This window comes from Mobula birostris, chromosome 10, assembly GCF_030028105.1.
Source record: "Mobula birostris isolate sMobBir1 chromosome 10, sMobBir1.hap1, whole genome shotgun sequence".
In the NCBI taxonomy this organism is placed as follows: Eukaryota; Metazoa; Chordata; class Chondrichthyes; order Myliobatiformes; family Myliobatidae; genus Mobula; species Mobula birostris.
Window position 1 is genome coordinate 42,374,011 of NC_092379.1, and position 21,948 is coordinate 42,395,958.

At 46.2% G+C, this 21,948-nt stretch overlaps 1 protein-coding gene across 1 annotated transcript in view; it reads left to right on the top strand.

Moving 5' to 3' along the window:
- LOC140203628 (serine/threonine-protein phosphatase 2A 65 kDa regulatory subunit A beta isoform-like) overlaps nt 1-21,445 on the top strand; it is an 83,838-nt gene extending 62,393 nt beyond the window's left edge. The window contains exons 12-16 of the mRNA XM_072269676.1: nt 3,765-3,825; nt 5,610-5,764; nt 16,536-16,678; nt 20,266-20,357; nt 21,421-21,445. Coding sequence (XP_072125777.1) covers nt 3,765-3,825; nt 5,610-5,764; nt 16,536-16,678; nt 20,266-20,357; nt 21,421-21,437 — 468 coding nt within the window. The 3' untranslated portion in view covers nt 21,438-21,445. The remainder of the gene's footprint in view (nt 1-3,764; nt 3,826-5,609; nt 5,765-16,535; nt 16,679-20,265; nt 20,358-21,420) is intronic.
- The last annotated feature ends 503 nt before the right edge of the window (nt 21,446-21,948 follow it).

The window sequence follows — 21,948 nt, forward strand, 5'->3', positions numbered from 1 at the left end:
CATACAAATTGTTTGCAAGTAAATGCAAAGAGTCATCAAACAACATGCTACAAGCATGGAGAACTGATTTGCATGAGAACCTGTCAGAAAAAGAGTGGTCAGAAGCTTGTTCCTTCGTTCAAACCCAGTCAGTGAACACTCATTCTAAGCGGATAACCAGACAGTACATTACTCCAGTCAGGTTTCGTCACTTTAACCCCAACATTCCAGAAACATGCTTTAAATGTAATCACTAAAAGGGGTCTCTGTTCCATTGTATGTGCGAGTGCCCCCAGATAATCTGCTTCTGGAAGAAGGTGCTGGATTTGATTAGTCAGATTATTGGAAAAAAGGTGCTCCTTGATCCTAAATTATGTATTCTGAACATTCATCCAAAGGACTTTGTAACCTCCAAAAATGCAAGGTCTCTGCTTAATATTTGTTTTTTGAAAGCCAGACGTTGCATAGCCTATTCATGGAAGAAACCCACAACCAGTGGACTTTCACAATGGCTGAAAGGAGTGACTTCGTATCTTGCTCTAGAAAAGATCAACTACATCACAGAAAAACAAACTTGGCAAATGTCGGGAAATTTGGGATATTTTCCACAAGTTTCTGGAGAACAATATTTGGGATGATGAAAGTAACAAATTGAACTGACAGCTTGGTTTTAATGGCCGGGTGTTTGCTTTTTTTGTGCGTTGTTTTTCCTTTTATTTCTGATGTATTTTATTTTTCCCTTTTTCTTTAACCTTGTTGCACTTTCAAACCTATGGATGATCGAATGTGTTTATTTTTCATTCTGTAAAAGCAATAAAGAGATGTTTGAAAACAAATAAGTGAACCTTTGAATCTTTGATTGGGAAAAGGGGAAGGGAGAGGGAAGCACCAGACAGATATTCTGTAATGATCAATAAACCAATTGTTTGGAAGCAAATGACCTTGAGAGCAGAATTAGTCCATTCAGCCCATTGAGTCTGCTCCAACATTCCACCATGGCTGATTTGTGATCCCTCTCAACCCTATTCTCCTGCCTTCTCCACATATCCTTTCACACCCTGATTAATGAAGAGCCTGTCAGCCTCCATTTTAATTATACCCAATATCTTGGCCTCCACGGTTGTTCATGGAAATCAATTCCACAGATTCACCACCCTCTGGCTGAAGAAATCACTCCTCATCTCTGTTTCTGCCAGGTGCTCCGATTTCCTCCTCCATCCCAAAGACGTGCTGGTTGTAAACTGGTTGTTGTAGATTCCTCCTCTGTGTCAGTAACTAGCAGGAGTAGTGAGGTAGTGTTCATGGGTACGGTGTCCACTCAAAAATCGTATGGCAAAGGGGAGGAAGCTGTTCCTGAATCAGTGAGTGTGTCTTCAGACAAATTGTCCCTCCTTTCTGGTAGTAGCAATGAGAAGAGGCTGGTGGGGCCCTTAATGATGGACAGTGTCTTTTTGAGGCACCGCTCCTTGAAGATGTCCTGGATAATATGGAGGCTGGAGCACACGATGGAGCTGACTAATTTTATAACTCTCTGTAGCTTACTTAAGCTCTCCTGTATCATACCGGATTTAGTATGTATTTGGTTTTAAGGAAGCAAATCGCTCTCAGTTTCGGTGTGCAAACACAAAGTAGATTTTCTTCAGTAAGGCCTTTGACAAGGTCTGGCATGGGAGGTTAGTTAGGAAAATTCAATCGCTAGGTATACATGGAGAAGTGGTAAATTGGATTAGACATTGGCTCAATGGAAGAAGCCAAAGAGTGGTAGTAGAGAATAGCTTCTCTGAGTGGAGGCCTGTGACTAGTGGTGTGCCACAGGGATCAGTGCTGGGTCCATTGTTATTTGTCATCTATATCAATGATCTGGATGATAATGTGGTAAATTGGATCAGCAAATTTGCTGATGACACAAAGATTGGAGGTGTAGTAGACAGTGAGGAAGGTTTCCAGAGCCTGCAGAGGGACTTGGACCAGCTGGAAAAATGGGCTGAAAAATGGCAGATGGAGTTTAATACAGACAAGTGTGAGGTATTGCATGTTGGAAGGACAAACCAAGGTAGAACATACAGGGTTAATGGTAAGGCACTGAGGAGTGCAGTGGAACAGAGGGATCTGGGAATACAGATAGAAATTCCCTAAAAGTAGTGTCACAGGTAGATAGGGTCGTAAAGAGAGCTTTTGGTACATTGGCCTTTATTAATCAAGGTATTGAGTATAAGAGCTGGAATGTTATGATGAGGTTGTATAAGGCATTGGTGAGGCCGAATCTGAAATATTGTGTTCAGTTTTGGTCACCAAATTACAGGAAGGATATCAATAAGGTTGAAAGAGTGCAGAGAAGGTTCACAAGGATGTTGCCGGGACTTGAGAAACTCAGTTACAGAGAAAGGTTGAATAGGTTAGGACTATTCCCTGGAGCGTAGAAGAACGAGGGGAGATTTGATAGAGGTATATAAAATTATGATGGGTATAGATAGAGTGAATGCAAGCAGGCTTTTTCCACTGAGGCAAGGGGAGAAAAAAACCAGAGGACATGGGTTAAAGGTGAGGGGGGAAATGTTTAAAGGGAACATTGGGGGGGGCTTCTTCACACAGACAGTGGTGAGAGTATGGAATGAGCTGCCAGACGAGGTGGTAAATATGGGTTCTTTTTTAATATTTAAGAATAAATTGGACAGATACATGGATGGGAGGTGTATGGAGGGATATGGTCCTTGTGCAGGTCAGTGGGACTAGGCAGAAAATGGTTCGGCACATCCAAGAAGGGCCAAAGGGCCTGTTTCTGTGCTGTACTTTCTATGGTAAAGAGTTGTCAAGGTCTGAGTCAGAGTCACGGGCAGAGGTTGTGGTTGGGCTACTCAGCCACGTGGTTACCCTGGGAATTGTTAGCTGTGCTGGATATGAAGCAAAGTAACCTGAGAATTATGCAAAGGCTAACTTGTTCCCAGTGACTGAATGTAGAAAGTGGAATGTTTTAACCACATGGGAGACGTGAATGTAGAATGCTGCACTGTCATGACGAAGAGAGATACTATGCGGGTCAGGAGTGTGGGATCTGTAATCTAAATAATCCAGCACATGCATAATTACGTTTAAATGGTGAAGTTGAAATAGCACCCTGCTGTGGATGTGGTAGCATAGGATTCACTGGGTTATTTATTTAAAGGTACATGGAGGAATAAGGCCCTTCCTGCCCTTCGAACCGTGCTGCCCAGCAATCTCTGATCCAACCCTAGCCTAAACAGGGACAGGTAACAGTGATGAATTAACCTCCCAACTGGTGCGTCTTTGGATTGTGAGAGGAAACCCGCGCGTTCCGCAGGGAAAATGTACTGGCTCCCTACAGGTGACATCAGAATTCCCAAGCTGTAACAGTGTCAGGCCAACTGCTACGCCACCGATAGTGGTCAGTAACGTTCTTACTGTCTGCATTAAACCATCGGACACTTTTAAGATTTTTCCTATTTTTCATGGATCATAGTTCTGGTATTGACACAAAGAAATTAATTAAGGATAGTCAAAATACTAGATGCAAGTACCTTAGATAGGGTATCTTCTGTGTAGCCTTCTGCCACGGCACAATCTAGTTTTGTGCAGTTTATTAGAGCACGTTGCCAGTCTTTCTTGTGTGACCCCTTCACCATTGGCTCAAAGGAGTTAGCAAACTGTACTGGTAAGTAGCGAAAGGTGAAGACGGCTAGAATGCAAATGTGGCAAGTTGGCATGTTCTACTAGAAATTCGAGGGGTTATTTTATCAACATTCTTTCTTTTGTCAAAACCTGTTTAGGGAGTGGAGTTTTTTGATGAGAAGTTGAACTCCTTGTGCATGACGTGGCTGGTGGATCGCGGTGAGTATAGCCTTGATGAATCGTTACTTTTGTTGAACGAAAGTCCTTCAAAGTTGTCCATGTCATCTTACTGGTGCTTCCATGATGCTGAGTGACCCTACCAGGTGCCTAACCAAAAATCCTTCATTGTGCTTTGTCACATCCTCAAAGGATTGGGTCAGGCTCAAGACACGACATGCCCCTCACAAAGCCATGCTGACTCTCCCGAATCAGACTATGCTTCTTGTAAATCCTGTCTGTAGGAATCTTCTCCTGTAATTTGCCCACCGGTGAAGTAAAACTGACTGGTCTATAATTCCCAGGGTCATCCCCACTCTCTTTCCTGAACAAGAAAATAACATTTGCCAACTTCCAATCATCTGGTACTTCCTCCGGTGAGGACTGGCCAGTGAGGATGCCCAGATCATCACTAAAGGTGCAGCAATCTCTTCCCTTGCTTCCCGTAGTAACCCTGGGGTATATCACATCTGGCCCCGGGGACTTATCTATCCTAGGGCTTTTCAAAATTCCAGAACATCCTCTTTCTCAATGTCAACATGTTGCAGCATATCACTGCCCTCGCAAGCATCAAGGTCCCTCTCACTGCTGATTACTAAAGAAAAGTATTCATTGCGGATCTCCCCCAAAGTCCACCGACTCCAAACATTTTGCCTCTTTTAGCTCTGGCCGGCCCAGACTCTCACTCTGGCCATCCACCTGTTCTTCAAGTTTGTTCTTCTGAATCCAACTCGCCAAGTCCTTCTCGTGGCCCCTCCTAGTTCTCCGAAGTCCATTCTTCACTCCCTCCCTGGCCACATTGTAACCCTCTGGAGCCCAGGCTGATCTTTGCATCCTATGCTTCTAGACTAGCTGTTGCACATCTCTTGTCAAGCATGGCTCCTTCACCCTTCTGTTCTTTCCCTGTCTCAGTGGGACAAAACTCTGCAGAGCTCCATCCAAGTGAAGCCCAAAACGACTTCCACATTTCAATTGTGTGTTTCTGAGTGCATTCATCCCAGTTTGTACTCCCAGGTTCCTGTCCAATGTCCAATACCATCATAGTTCAAACACCGGCGCCCCCCTCCCCCCCAGTTATTACTGCTGCAAGCAATCTTGTCGTACTCTTGTACACATGGCAACAAGAAACAGACTTGACTTTGACCGATACGTTTATTTATTTAATTATTCGAGAATAGCATGGAACAGGCCCAACGAGACGCACTGCCCAGCAACCGGCCGATTTAACCCTCGCCTCATCACAGGACAGTTTACAATGACCAATCAGACAACTAAGTAATAAATAATGGTAATCTATTCGAAGTATTTTTTAAGTATCTAATGGGGCAACACAGTGGCATCTGGTTAGCGCAACACTTTGCAATTGGGTTCGATTCCCACTGCCACCTGTGAGGAGTTTATACGTTCTCAGCCTGACTGCGTGGGTTTCCTCCGGGTGCTCCTGTTTCCTCCCAGAGACCTACTGGTTGGTAGGTTAACTGGACATTGTAAATTGTCCTATAATTAGGCTAGGGTTAATCGGGGGTGGCTCACAGGGCAAGAAGGGCCTGTTCCACGCTGTATCTCAATAAATAATCAATGATAAATAAGTATATTAAAATGCTACTTTCCAAGTGCATAATTTCCTCCACTGTGTGTAACTTGGTATGGAACAGGTTGACACTTTGAAGAAGGTGGTACGAGCATTTCATTTCGGAACTTTGTATTTTATCAGCAAGGTACATATTTGAAAATCAAGTAGTAACAGCGATCAGATCATTTCTTGACCTGTCAATGCTGTCTTGCAGTGTACGCCATTCGCGAGGCCGCGACCAACAACTTGACCAAGTTGGTGGAGAAGTTTGGCAAAGACTGGGCAGAATCCGCCATTGTGCCGAAAGTACTTGCCATGGCCAGTGACCCCAACTACCATCACAGAATGACCACCCTGTTCTGCATTAACGTGAGTATAGCTTTGACAATGTACTTGCCCATGGCCAGTGACCCCAACTACCATCACAGAATGACCACCCTGTTCTGCATTAACGTGAGTATAGCTTTGAAAATGTACTTGCCCATGGCCAGTGACCCCAACTACCATCACAGAATGACCACCCTGTTCTGCATTAACGTGAGTATAGCTTTAACAATGTACTTGCCCATGGCCAGTGACCCCAACTACCATCACAGAATGACCACCCTGTTCTGCATTAACGTGAGTATAGCTTTGACAATGTACTTGCCCAAGGCCAGTGACCCCAACTACCTTCACAGAATGACCACCCTCTTCTGCATTAACATGAGTATAGCTTTGACAATGTATTTGCCCATGGCTAGTGACTCCGACTACCATTGCAGAATGACCACTCTGTTCTGCATAACGTGAGTATAACTTTGACAATACTTCCATTACACTTCACAAGCTGCTAAAATATTTCATGAATAAAATGTACAGTTAGAACACACACTAAAGAATAAAGAATTTAACAAAAATAATATGGATTTGTTTAAAATGTTCTTTTAATATATTCTTTGTGAATGTTTAGATTCTGCAAAAAATCAATTAACACTTTGCCAAAGCTGCTCCTTCCAATATTGACATCTGCTTGATACGAGCTTCTGTGCTTGCGTTATTTGCTGAGGTGTAGTGGTGTTTTGTGTTTAATCTGCAAGGTGTCTGGAGTAAAAATTGAGTTGAGGGTGAGACTTTTTATGATTTCGTGGAGCAGAGTTCCTAACCGTCCCTGTGGAAATGGACTGATGGTGTTAGCTGAAGGACAACTGATTTAATGACCTGTTGACCCACCAGATGGCTTACAGCTTTCAAGTTTTATTTCACAAGGGTCTGTTTCCGTGCTGTAGTGGACTATGGCTCTGTCTTTTGCTTAGAGATCTGAGTACCTTGAAATGGACATTATACATTATCTGGCTGAGGGAATTGTAAGTTTTTTGACGCAACTAGTTTCAATTTACAAGTGTACTTAAAGGCCCCCACAGTCATTCCAGTTGCGGAATTAACTTCTTTCCCTGGATTTATTTTATGGGCCTGGGCTTTGCTGGAGTTTGGACAAGGTGATGGAGAGATTCAGTTGAAATGCCCAGATAAAATGGATGTTTCTAAAGTGGGTGAGTCTCGGACTGGAGGGCACAGCCTTTGGAACAGAGGGATATCCCTTTAGAACGGAGATGAAGAATTTCTTTAGCCGAAGCGTGGTGAGTCTACAGAATTCATCGCCACAGGCGGCGATAGGAGGCCAAGTAATTGGGTGTATCTAAAGTGGAGCTTGATAGGTTCTGGAGGGTGTCGACAGGTCTGCACAACCTGGCATTTTTGCGGTATCCTCAAGGATTTGGCAAGCTGGACTCTCAAGAATGCAGGTGCAGCGGCCGCGGCCATTGCTGGGAGTGGACTTCAGGTTGGATGAGAGTGGCCTGAGAGGGGAAAATGAAGTGGTGTTCAGTCGATTTCAACAACGAGCGAGGTTAAAAAGTTTAAAGAGTCGCAGGGGGAAAGACTAACTTCTCTGTGAGGCTTTACACACCTCAGCAGTGAACCGACTGTCACTGTCAGCACTTGTCTCCGCACTGAATTGACTTGCTGGCTGTGCCCTGCGACCATTGGGACCCTGGCTCAGATAAAATGCTGAACTGGCTCCTTGGCTGTGGACTGCAACCATTGGGCCCCTGGACTGGTTTCACTTCTCTCAGCACAGAACTGACTCCCTTGCTGTGGCCTGCAGCCATCTACTGATCTGAACTGGCTCCCTGCCTGTGGGCCTAATTTCGGCGACCCTGCGGTTCATGTTCTGTTTCTTACTGGTTTACTATTTTTTGATTCTTGTTTGCCCGATTTGTTCTTTTTGGGCACATTGCGTGTCTGACAGTCTTTGCTGTGTAGGATTCTTTCTTTTTCCATGGATTCTCTTGTGTTTCTTTGCTTTATGGCTGCCTGCAAGAAGACAAATCTCCTGCTTGTATATGGAGTTCATACTTTGGTAGCAATGTACTTTGAAATTTAGACCTCTGGATCAGCAGGAACACCTCAGAAAGATATGCCTGCGCGGGCTGGACCAAAACAGGGCTAACAGCCTGCGGGAGTGCTCGCTGGGATTCAAACTCATAGGGATGGGCCACAGGCCACATTTACAGTTGAGGTGGCAGTGGAGTTAAATATCAAAGGGAAACAAAGCAAGCCCAGTAAGGAGAGCAAACCTCAGTCTGATAAGAAATGCAAGATTATATTTATTTTGGTGTAAGCAACATTACTAGTAAAGCAAATGAGCTCACAGGAGGGTGATATTGTTACTGTCATAGAGAGGGTTGAATGGCTGAACGATTCACTCAGTGAATGGTGTGGTGGGCGTGGCACCGTAATATTGATTTATTACTGAAATATCGAGGAGGAGGACATTCTGGGACACACCTTACTAATCCACAAGCCTCTACTGGTGAACTTCCGGTAAGATGGCAGTGTGCTGGGGCGCGGCGGGTTCTACAGGGCCAGCCAAACGTGTTACTATCTTTTGTTTATTTCTTTACAATCTCAAGACCCTGCTGGAAGTTAAGCACTTAAAGAGTGCTGCGGCCTACCCCAACGGCGTAGAAACTGAAGAAGCTGGACTTGGGGCAGATCGTTCTGCTCCCTGTGTCAGAGAGTCAGCAATGTGGTTGGCGTGCAGACTGGCAGCGAGCAATTGTCTTAGTCTCTTTTCTTGTGATTGCAAAACCCTGTTGAGCATTGTTAATGTGTAATGCTGCAAGTCTGGTCTTCTGATTTATTGCGGACTACAGGGGCTGGCAGCAGCGGTGACTGACACCCCTGCAGGGTGAGCGGATGTGGCCTCAAGCCATGGGGCCGCCTGTTTGCAGCCACCCAGGAGAGAGGCATCAAGAGCTGGCACTGGAGGTGGTGTAGCGCAGCGTTTAAGCTAACGTTGGTGCTGTCCCTCTCCCCCAAAGTGTTTGCTTGGCAGAAGGCAGGATGTATGTGTTCGACTACAGACTGCTGCAACATTCATGGACTCAGGGACTTGGACTATATTTGTTGTGTGACTATATTTTACTGCTATATGTGCCACGTGCTGTGTATGACTGTTGGTACTGTGTTTTGTACCTTGACCCTGAAAGAACACTGTTTCGTTTGGATGTATTCATGGGTATTCATGAATGACAATTAAACTTGAACTTGATGTAAACAGCCAAGAACAGCAAAACATTGGAATATTACCTGCAAGCTGCACACCAACCGGACTTGGAAATATATTGCCATTACTTCTGAAACCCCCTTTTCACTGGGCGTCTCTGGAAATGCAGCCTTTTAGCCCCTCGCAAACAGCCACCGGACTCCGCGGGGAGAAACTTCAGGCTTCGTACATCTAAGGTGTATGTGACTTTGGTCCCGCAAAATCCGTGAGGTTGGGATGTCTCGCCTACCCAAACCCCGGTTTGTGTGAATGCTGTGTGATTTACTGCCCCTGGCAATCGCCTGTCAGCAAAAAATAGCAGATTGTTCACTGCATAGAATTATTCAGGAGTATATTTAAGAATGTTAACTTAAGCAAACAGTTATTAAAGGAAAGAAAGAGAGAAAAAACAAGAAGGGCCCATTCTACTTAAAAAGTCACAACTGCACAGTGGAGCTCAAATCTTGAACTTCTCTGTAAATCGCGCGCTGGACCCTCCCTCGGCCTGCGTGAAAGCACACAACACCTTCCGAAGGTCACTGGAAATCCATCTTGAACAAAGAGGCTTTCCCACAGGATTATTGGTCCTTCCTCCTTGAAGCCATTCATCTGCAGAAAGCACCCTCATCGTCCACCATCTCTCCTCCTGTCTTCTCCCAGCTCCGGCCAAACAAAGACCTCTCTGCCCAGTAATCTCTAGCACCTTCTCCCAATTCTACCATCCTGATTGGATGACACCTCATTCCTGAGCTCAGACCCAAACAGGCTGAAAGCAGAACAGATTGCTCTTACAGAACTGCTAAAATGAAATGCCTACAGCATAGCAGTAAAAATCTGAACCAGGGCATTGACACTGACTGGGTCAGAATCCTGGATCACCCACCCTAACTGCATTGTGGGTGCACCCACACCTCAAGGGCTGCAGCCCACCACAAAGGAATTAAATACCACTTCAACCTGTGATGCCCACACATTCCTTGGAGGAATATGCAAAAAGAGCTTTAAGTAACAGTGTACAGGTAGTCCCTAGGAGTGGTCACATGTGACAGCTCTCCCAGTATTCAGCATGAGGTACAGAAGCAAGGATATCAGAATCAGGTTTAACGTCACCGGCATAATGTCGTGAAATTTGCTGTCTTTGTGGCAGCAGCACAGTGCAACACATAATAATAGAGAAAACTGTGAATTACAGTAAACATATAAAATAATAGTGCGGAAACAGAAATAAAAAGTAGTGAAGTAGAGCATGGGTTCAGTGTCCATTCAGAAATGGCAGAGGGGAAGAGACTGTTCTGGAATCGCTGAGTGTGTGCCTTCAGACTTCTGTGCCTCCTTCCTGAGGGTAGCAGTGAGAAGAGGGCATGTCCTGGGAGGCAGGGGTCCTTCACCATGGATGCCGCCTTTTTGAGGCATCGCTCCTCAAAGATGTCCTGGATACGAAGGAGAAAGGCAAAACACAGTTGTGCGAGTTATCAGGTTATAGCAGTACAGAACCTCAACTTCTCTGATATCAGCACGAACGATTTCAAAGGGAATGGCCCAAAGGAGGGGGGATCCAGGAAAACTTCGTGAGAAACAGAGTGAGAGAAGGATGTGGCTGGAAAACTCGAGCAGGGCAAGAAACCGAGTTATTAGGAGTCTTTAGTGGGGTTGGATATGGATATGTTTCCAAGGCCCGATGAAATGTATCCTTGGCTGTTATGGGAAGGAAGGGCTGAGCTCCCAAGGTCTCTTTGAGAGTTTAGTGAAACCCTCTCTCATTGCTCCCCCTCCGTGATCTCTGCTTCCCTTCGACGGGAGTCAGTGAAACCTTCTCTCACTCTGTGATATCTGCTCAGCTCTTTACTTCATCCCTCCCCCCTCCTGGTTTCACCCAGCACCTTGTATTTCTTTCTCCACTCACCTTCCACCCCCCCCCCACAACTTTTAAATCTACTCATCTTTTTTCTCCACTCCTGCCGAAAGGTCTCGGCTGGAAATGTCGACTGTACTCTTTTCCACCGATGCTGCCTGGCCTGCAGAGTTCCTCCAGCATTTTGTGTGTGTTCAAGGATCCTGGTTGTTTAAAATCCTAAATTGTCACAGAACAGGTGCCAGGTAACTGGATCCCAGCAGTACGGTGCCGTTCTTCAATGAAGGCAGCAACTGGTAACTACAGAGCTGTGAATCTAACATCAGTGGTAGAAAGGGTGTTGTAAAAAGTCTCGAGGGACGGGATTCAGCTGCACTTGGGCAGAGCTTCATCAGAAATGGTCAGCGTGCAAGTGGTGATTCTGTTGGCCAGTTTGAGTTTCTTGGAGTTACGGGTGTACTCATGCAGTTGGTGTTGTCTACAGGGACTTCGGTAAATATTTTGACAAAATCCCCAAATGAGCAAGAGACCGAGGGATCCGAAGTAACTTCACAAATTGGGTTCAAAGTTGATTTGCTGATCAGCTTTTGTGATTACCCCGTGGCGTACCACAGGAATCTGTGCTGGAACTCTCCTGTAAATGATTTGGATGTGGCTAGAAGTTTAGAAGATGACATAAAAATGTGAGCTTTGTCTTGCAGCATTAGTGCTAATGATGGTGAATTGGTTAGTTGGCAAACTAGGCAGAGCAATTGTACCTGGAACATAGAACGTTAAAGCACTGTGTTAAAGTGCTGTGCTGATCTTTTAACCTACTCTGAGATCAATCTAACTATTCCCTCCTACATAGCCCTCCATTTTTCTATCATCTGTGTGCCTATCTAAGAATTTGTCAAATGCCCCTAATGCATCTGCCTCTACCATCACGCCTGGCGGGGCATTCCACACACCCACCCACTCTGTGTGTGTGAAACAAAAATCTTACCTGTGTACCTTCCTCCAATCATCTCAAAATTATGCCTCTGGTATTGGCCATTTCTGCCTTGGGAAAAAGTCTCTGGCTGTCCACTCTATCCACACTTCTCATCCTCCTTCACCCCAAACAGAAAAAGCCCCAACTCACTCAACCTTTCCTCATAAGACACGCTCTCTAATGCAGGCAGCCTCCTGGCAAGTCTCCCCTGTGTCCCCTCTAGATATTCTCCATGCTTCCTATGACAAGAAGGAAGAAAAAGAAAATATTTAAAGAAAAACTGGATAGGTATATGGACAGGAAAGGAATGGAGGGTTATGGGCTGAGTGCAGGTCGGTGGGACTAGGTGAGAGTGGAGTTCGGCACGGACTAGAAGGGCCGAGATGGCCTGTTTCCGTGCTGTAATTGTTGTATGGTTCTACAAGTCACTTATAAATCAATAGCATCATAACATTTTAAGTAACATTTGGATATTAAACACACAGCACGTATTTTCCCCGCATGAGCATATAAAATCATTGCAACACACCAATATCGCTGATTCAGTGGGAGCCCTGGGCTTGTTTCCCTGCAACAAGACGGTCCTATCACGGGCTGATGGGAGTCAGCGATACTCGAAGGGGGTTCCTTATGTCCAGTCTTTTCCGCAATTTAGTTTTCGTTGCATTCATTGCAGAGATATGTTGGAAATGGAAGCACCGTTTTCAGTGTTTTCATGGCTATCTCAGGATATTTAGCCTTGACTTTGATCCAGAATGTCGCCAGAGATGTTATGTCAAACATACTTTTCAGCCCGCCGTCATTTGCAAGCTCGAGGAGCTGATCTTATTCCCATGCTGACATGGATGACGTGCGAGTAATGACCTCGCGTGTGTTCAAGCTGAACAGTGGGTGAGAGGGAATGAGGAAAGGTGCAGCGACTCCTATCGCCAAATCATGTCGTTTCCTCGCGGCCCGGTAGCACATGCTTTGTGGCTTGGTACTGGTCCGCAGCACGGTGGTTGGGGACTGCTGCGCTAGGGAAATTCTAAGCAGTTTCTAGAGTAGGTTACCTGGTCGGCACAACATTGTGGGCCGAAGGGCTTGTAATGTGCTGTGAATTTCTATGTTCGGAAACATGTGGTTAAACCTCCCAGCCCTCTCGTGCTTTCCCACTTATTTCTGCCTGCTCTGCTTACCGGACCTGCCTGTTTAGTTAGTTTGACATGGAATTCTGACTCAACACCTGCTACACTAGTATTCTGTGTCGCACCCCTGCTGCCTCACCAGCTTGAACCCTCCCAAAGTGCTCGAGCAAAGATATGGATAAAAGGGACGCACAGAGGCGGTTTCCAATAGTGCAAGAGTCTGGGACCAGAGGGCACAGCCTCAGAATAGAAGGACATCCCTTTAGAGCAGAGGTGAGGAGGAATTTCTTTAGCCACAGAGTACTGAATCTGTGGAATTCATTGCCACAGATGGCTTTGGAGGCCAAGTCATTGAGTATATTTAAAGTGGAGGTTGATAGATTCTTGATTTGTTAAGGGTGTGAAAGGATATGGGATGAGGCAGAAGAATGGGGTTGGGAGGAAAAATAAATCAGCCATGATGGAATGGCAGAGGGGACTCATAGAAACAAAGAAAACCTACAGCACAATACAGGCCCTTCGGCCCACAAAGCTGTGCTGAACATGTCCTTACCTGAGAACTAGCTCGGCTAACCAATACCCTCTATTTTTCTAAGCTCCATGTACCTATCCAAAAGTCTCTTAAAAGACTCTATCATATCTGGCTACACCACCGATGCCGGTAGCCCATTCCACACACTCACCACTCTCTGAGTAAAAAACTTACCCCTGACATTTCCTCTGTACCTACTCCCCAGCACCTTAAACCTGTGTCCTCTTGTGGCAACCATTTCAGACCTGGGAAAAAGGCTCTGACTTTCCACATGATCAATGCCTCTCATCATCTTACACACCTGTATCAGGTAACCTCTCATCCTCCATCGTTCCAAGGAGAAAAGGCAGAGTTCACTCAACCCATTCTCATAAGTCATGCTCCCCAATCCAGGCAACATCCTTGTAAATCTCCTCTGCACCCTTTCTATGGCTTCCACATTCTTCTTGTAGTGAGGCGACCACAGTACTACAAGTGGGGTCTGACCAGGGTCCTATATAGCTGCAACATTACCTCTCGGCTTCTAAATTCAGTTCCATGATTGATGAAGGCCAATACACCATATGCCTTCTTAACCACAGAGTCAACCTGCGCAGCAACTTTGAGCGTCCTATGGACTCGGACCCCAAGATCCCTCTGATCCTCCACACTGCCAAGAGTCATACCATTAATACTATATTCTGCCATCATATTTGACCTACCAAAATGAACCACTTCACACTTATCTGGGTTGAACTCCATCTGCCACTTCTCAGTGCAGTTTTGCCTGCCAAGGCCTTCTCATGGCCTCTTCTGGCTCTCCTAATTTCCTTCTTAAGCTCCTTCCTATTAGCCTTATAACCTTCTAGATCTTTAACATTGCCTAGCTCTCTGAACCTTTTGTAAGCTTTTCTTTTCTTCTTGACTAGATTTATTACAGCCTTTGTACACCACGGTTCCCGTACCCTACCGTAACGTCCTTGTCTCATCGGAATGTACCCATGCAGAGCTCCACACAAACATCCCCTGAACATTTGCCACATTTCGTCCATACTATTGCCTAAGAGCATCTGTTTCCAGTTTCCTGCCTGATAGCCTCATATTTCCCCTTGCTCCAATTAAACGTTTCCCTAACTTGTCTGCTCCTATCCCTCTCCAATGCTATGGTAAAGGAGATAGAATTATGATCACTATCTCCAAAATGCTCTCCCACTGAAAGACCTGACACCTGACCAGGTTCATTTCCCAACACCAGATCAAGTACAGCCTCTTCTCTTGTAGGCTTATCTACATATTGTGTCAAGAAACCTTCCTGAACACACCTAACAAATTCCACCCCATCTTAAACCCCTTGCTCTTGGGATACACCAATCGATATTTGGGAAATTAAAGCCTCCCATCATGACAACTCTGTTATTATTACACCTTGCCAGGATCTGTTTCCCTATCTGCTCCTCGCTATCCCTGTTACTATTGGGCAGCCTATGAAAAACACCCAGTAAAGTTATTGACCCCTTTCAGTTCCTAACCTCCACCCACAGAGACCCCGTAGACAATCCCTCCATGGCGTCCACCTTTCCTGCAGCTGTGACACTATCTCTGATCAACAGTGCCACGCCCCCAACTCTTTTGCCTCCCTCCCTGTCCTTTTTGAAACTTTTAAAACCCAGCAATTGAAGTAACCATTCCTGTCCCTGAGCCATCCAAGTCTCTAATGGCCACCACATCATATCTCCAAGTACTGATCCACGCTCTAAGCTCATCCGCTTTGTTCACAACACTCCTTGCGTTAAAATAGACACATCTCAAACCATCGGTCTGAGATCATCCTTTCTCTATCACCTGCCTATCCTCCCTCTCGCACTGTCTACAAGCTTTCTCTATTTGTGAGCCAACCCCCTCTTCCCTAGTCTCTTCAGTTCGGTTGCCACCCGCCAACCATTCTAGTTTAAACTCTCAGCAGCCTTAGCAAACCTCCCTACCAGGATATTGGTCCCCCTCAGATTGAAGTGCAACCCGTCCTTTCTGTACAGGGCACAACTGCCCCAAGAGAGGTCCCAATGATCCAGAAATCTGAATCCCTGCCCCCTGCTCCAATCCCTCAGCCACGCATTTATCCTCCACCTCATTAACCACTGACATCTCCTCTGTACCCACTCCCAAGCACCTTAAAACTATGCCCTCTCGTTCTAGCCATTTCAGCCCTGGGAAAAAGCCTCTGACTATCCACACAATCAATGCCTCTCATTATCTTGCTCACCTCTATCAGGTCACCTCTCATCCTCCGTCGCTGCAAAGAGAAAAGGCTGAGTTCACTCAACCTATTCTCATAAAGCATGCTCCACAATCCAGGCAACATCCTTGTAAATCTCCTCTGCACCCTTTCTATGGCTTCCAAGTCATTCCTGTAGTGAGGCGACCAGAACTGAGCACAGTACTCCAAGTGGGGTCTGACCAGGGTCCTATATAGCTGTAACATTACCTCTCGGCTCTTAAACTCAATCCCACGATTGATGAAGGCCAATGCACCATATGCCTCCTTAACCACAGAGTCAACCTGCATAGCAACTTTGAGTGTCCTATGGACTCAGACCCCAAGATTCCTCTGATCCTCCACAGTGCCAAGAGTCTGACCACTAATGCTATATTCTGCCATCATATTTGACTCGATAGCCGAATTCCGCTCTTGCGTCTTATAATCCTGGTTCTCTCTTGGCTCGGGTCACTTTGCCATGGAAGAGATCCCAGTGATGCTGTCTGCTCTGCACCCACACTTTGTACATTTCAGCCGTCCTGCCTTCCTGTTTCTAAACTCGCTCGTACATGGCAGAAGGGGTAGTCCAGCGATTACAATATACCAGCACTTTTTCTTTACAGCTTGTCTATTGATCTGTAAATCTCCGTTGCAGGACCTCATCTCTCTCCTTGCGGGTGATCATTGGTGCCAGTGTGGACTATGCCTTTTTATCATGGGGCAAAATACATTCTGAGCGTCGCACAAATCAGATCGATGATCTTTTCTTCAGTCTTGCTTCGTGAAGGTCGGGGCTGTGAATGAACATTTGCATTTTCTGCTGTTTTTTTTTAGGTGTTGTCTGAAGCCTGTGGCCAAGAAATCACAGCAAAGCACATGCTGCCGACGGTTCTCCAGATGGCAGGCGATCAGGTGGCAAACATTCGCTTCAACGTGGCTAAAACATTGCAGAAAATAGGACCGGTTTTAGATGCCAGGTAAGTATTTGAGTTGGGGCTTATAACCCGGCCTGTGGAGAATGTTTCACCTCCAGTTTGGAATGGAAATTGAGACGCCACTGTGGTGGCATTTAGTGATGGAGTCGCACCGTCTTTTGTACCCACAGGTCCAATCCGGCCAAGACCACCGTCTCCGCCGGTCCCATCGTCCCAGGTTCTCAACCTGGGGTTCATGGACCCCTAGCGTAATGATCCATGGCACCAAAATAGTTGTGCACCCTTGCTCTAAACCTTTCCTGCCCGCGTACCTGTGCTTATTGAAGTTGTTAATGTGCCTGCCTCAACCAGTTCCTCTGGCAGCTCATTCCATTTACTGCGTGGGGGAGGGGCATAAACTTAACCCTCAGGCCTCCCCCTCCCCTGTGGTGTTTGCCTCACTTTCCTGCTTGACCTGGATCCTTTGGTACCCTTAAACGATCTTCTTCTCTATCCAGAGGTTAAGGCCATAAGACACAGGAGCAGAACCAGGCCGTTCGGCCCATCGATAATGCACGGCCATTCTATCATGGCTGATTTATTATTCCCCTCAACCCCACTCGCCTGCCTTCTCCCCTTTTTTTTTAAAGAAAGGACATCCTTACCAAGAACATTTAGTGGCCCGTTGCTACCTTCCAAATTACCTGTTTAAGGTCTCTCCACTGCCTTTGTATTCCAAGGACCTCATTTTACTACAGCTTTCCCAAGCAATGCGCAATATTCCTTTTTGTAAGGTTGTAAGACTGACCTTGCACACTTGGTCTCTCATCACCCACGCTACCTGAGGAACTCCAATCAACTGGCCTTTTAAAAGGGTCCCCCGTGTCGGAGGCGTTGTTTGCCCCTCGAGCAGCTGCTTCCCAGTTTACCTTCTCCTGTTCCTGCCTAACACCGTTGCAATTAGCCCTTCTGCACCTCAGCACCTTCACCCAAGGATCAGTTTTAATCTGTAACCATCTTAAAACTGAGGGAATTACAATTATGGCTGAAAATTTGACCATCTGCCCGGCTCATTTCCTCGTAAGCTGTGTTACGTCGCCATGCCAACTTGGAGTGTCTGCATACTGTCTGGTGTAACCCTCCTAGACACAGTTATCAATTTTGACCCATTGAAGCCTCTGGCGCTCAGGAAGTTCCATTCAGTACTGGGGAAGTTGAAATCAGCCACTCAGTGACCCTATTTTTAAGTCTTTCCGTGACTGGGGTTGAGGGGGATAATGAATTGGCGGTGATGGAATAGCAGAGTAGACTCGATGGGCTGAATGGCCTGATTTTGCTCCTGTGTGGTCATACCTTTTGGTTGTATCTGCCTGTATATCTGTTCCCCAGCTCCCAGTGGCCTTTTGGGAGCCTAACACAGTAATTAAACCATTTTGTTCGTGTGTCATGCAATATATGTCGTCTGCATGGACTTCTGTGAGACCTTTGACAGGATCCTGCACGGGAGGCTGCTCCTTATTGTTAAAACTTCTGGCAAGCTGGCAACGTGGATTAAAAGTTGGCTGAGGATGGTGGAGGGTGTTTCAAGCAAAGCTTGGGTTCTGGATTTCGTCAGTTGAACTGTATAGAAGCATGCCCTCTTGTCCATTACATCTATACTGACAATCACTCCTTGCTATAGTAAACCCACTCAGCCACACTAACTCCACATCCCTCTGTCTTGCTCACTGAACCTGTAGAACAGGCCCGTTGGCCCACAATGTTGTGCCAAACTAATTCTTCCTTTTCAGTCCGGACGAAGGGTCTGGGCCCGAAACGTCACCTGTTTATTCATTTCCATAGGTGCTACCTGACCTGCTGAGGTCCTCCAGCATTTTGTGTGTGTTGCTCTGGGTTTCCAACACCTGCAGACTTTATAAATAAAGCAGCGCCTAATTGAACCGTGTCCTTTTGCCCGCACGTGGCCGATATCCTCCATTCTCCGCACGTTCATTTGCCTGTCTAACAGTGTCTTAAATACTTCAATGCTCACACAAAATGCTGGAGGAACTCAGCAGGTCAGGCAGCGTCCATGGAAATGAATAACCAGTCGACGTTTCAGACTGTGACCCTTCTTTGGATCGTAAACACTTGTTTCATACCTGCATCCAGTTCCACCAGACCTGTCGGTGTGTTCCAGGTACTCAAATCCTCAGCACATCCTTGAGCTGTTCTCTTCTGGCTCTTACATCTCAACTGTGAGCCGTCTGTCTTTGCCTCAGAATTTTGTAAACTTCTATCAGCTCGTCCCTCCCTCAGACTCCGTCACTCTGGAGAAAGCAACCTCTCCGGTAACATCTGCAGTACCAGCCAGCATGTCATCTGTACCTTTTTCAGACCCTTTAAACGGGAGACCAGAGCTGAATTCAGTACTTCAAATGTGACCGAACCAGAGGTTTCTCACAGGCAACGTCCTGTAAACACCTTCTGTACCTTCTCTAAAATCTCCACCCCTTTAAAGGGGAGGCCAGAACTGAATTCAGTACTCCAAATGTGACATAAGCAGAGGTTTCTCACAGGCAACGTCCTGTAAACATCTTCTGTACCTTCTCCAAAGTCTCCACACCCTTTAAAGGGCTGACCAGAGCTGAATTCAGGACTCCAAACGTGACCTAACCAGACGTTTATCAAGAGACTGTCCAGGTTTTGTTCCTGCCTGCACCACCACCACCACCTCCTTTGGCAGCTCAGCTACCAACTCCTGCATGAAAAGGTTACTCCTCCAATCTTCTTTAATACATTTTCCCTCTCCTTCAACCACTGATGGATAAATCCTGGTTAGAAGTGAAAATCGCACAGTGAGATTTCAGTTAACGCCACCATCATCATCATCATCATCATGTGACGTGGGCGATCGTGGTCTCTCCATGGCCACGGCTGTTCTTGGCAAATTATCCTGCAGAACTGGTTTGTGCCATTGACGCCTTCTGGGCCGTGTGTGTCTTTACAAGACGAGGTGACCCCCCCCACCCCCCGGCCATTATCAGTGCTCTTCAGAGATTGTCTGCCCGGCGTCAGTGGTCGCACAACCAGGACTTGTGATCTGCACCGGCTGCACACATGACCGTCCACCATCTGCTTCCACGGCATCGCGTGACCCTGATCAGGTGGGGGGTCTTAAGCAGGTGTTGCACCTTGCCCAAGGGTGACCTGCAGGCCTGCAGAGGGAAGGAGCGCCCTACACCTCCTTTGGTAGCGACGTATCTCCACCCCGCCAACCCGTCCGGTGAACGATTTTTGTGAAATTGTGCGTTTGTGATTTGATTGGAATTTGTGTGGAAAGCAATAACAGATGGATTGTATTAAAAGGAAGTTTATGCATTCAGTGCCCCCTCTCTTCAACGGCATAAAAATGCGGCATCCAAATTATTCTCCTTTTGCATCCACTAACCTAAATGAGCTCAGCTGCAGTTTGTGACCGTAGTCTGCTAGTTGAGCTCTGACCCGTATCTGGCCAGTAAATGATCAGTTGTGGTAGTGGGAGCCTGCGTGAGAGGCAGAAAGAGGAGATTTTAATCTGGGTAATATCCAGTATCGCTTTAGATTTAAGTGAATGTGCTGCTGTCTTCTTTTGAAGGTCACAGGTACTAAAAATTGCTTTTAAATCACAGCACTTTACAGAACAAGTTCAAACCAATACTGGAGAAATTGGGTCAGGACCAAGATATGGACGTAAAGTACTTTGCGCAGGAAGCCATGACTGGTAAGTTGTGGCTTTGGACCCAGCTCGGTACGAGCATAAGCATTCTCCCTTCAAGCAGTTGTGGCCTGCATTGTCCCAGAGTCTGTCACTGGGTCTCTGAAGATGAGCACAAGACAAGATGGGTGTCTGCTGGGTTCCTGCTGTGGGGGCACTGATGGTAGAAAAGGCTCTTTAAGCTAAAGATGTGTGCTTTGTAATCTGCACGTGTAACGAGTGAGGGTCGGGGAAAAACATGCAGTCCTCAGCACGTTCATTAAAGGGGATAAAACACAAATTATGGATTCAAAACTCTGAACCAGCAAGAGGGTTATTCGAGCTGCTGGAACAATGCTGTGATATTTGGAACTGTTTCCAGTTAAAGGGATTTACGAATTGTTCAGAATTATAAACCTTGTTATAGAGCCAAGCATGAAGTTCTCAGTTCTGTCTCTTACTTGCCTCCCTGTTTCTGTCAGCTGAATATTTTAAGAACCAATCCAGAGTTTTGAGTACAATCCTCAGTAAAGAGTTCTGTGTTTATATTAGGTGATTTTTAGGGTTTAGGAACGGGTGTTAAAATCTAGTGCCAGACATCCCACCCTGCAAAACCTCATTTCAGGGAGGTAGCAGTACGATATGGAGAGCAAGCTGTTGCCCCATGTAGCAAGCTCCCCGTCTGCACGCACCCAAAGGAACGGCAGATTGAGTTTGGTACCAGGAGCACCACAGGAGTTGTCATTCAGCGTAGGACTGCCTTAGGGACTCCAGCTCCGGGTTTACTCCCGAAGCCTTCCCTGTGAGTGGGTACAGCCGCAAGGCAGCAGAGGTTTGAGATCAGAATTTTCCTTCTCCTAGATGAGCTGACGAGTCCCATCTCCCCGAATAGGTCTTGAAGCAACAGGAATTAAGAGTTGGCAATGTATGAATTCACTTGCAATATTTTAGAAATGACATACTCCATCGCTAGAATTCCCACAAGTTGTCGTCATAGCTTACAGATAGATGCGTGTTCTGATTATCTTCAGAAACGTTCCCATTTTGTCTCCTTTTAATATCTAATCTGCATGTTTTCCTTCTTATCTAGTGCTTGCCTTATCGTAGAAAGGAGTGAAGAAACGGCCCTCCAGACTTGCAACGAGATCTGCCGCTGACATCTTTGAAAACCTTCTTCACTCTCTCTTTGTACCGTATAGGAAAAATGAAAGTTACGTCACATCCGGAGTTTCTCCAGTTGCCGGACGATTTCCCTCCACGCCTCTGACATAGTGGGGAACCGCGTACGAGGCAAGTTACAGCAGTGGTTTGCCATTGCCTTCTGCCGGGTGAGTTTCCAAAGAGATCACCAGCTCGTAACCCAGCATGGATGGAAAGCGTGCAGGGGAGCCGGCTGGATTCAAACTCGGGGTGACGCCACTACAGCATCAGCCGGGTCAGCCTACTGTATAATATGGGGACTACTTTATGTTGTAGTAACACGTCGTTGCATGCGCTATTAGGCGCACATTGATACGTATGTGTGTGTTCTGCATCATTTTCTACTGGTAAAGAACCACGAAACTTCGCTCCTGTCTCCAGCATTTTTATTAATAGCATTGTTGTGTAGCCAGGCCAC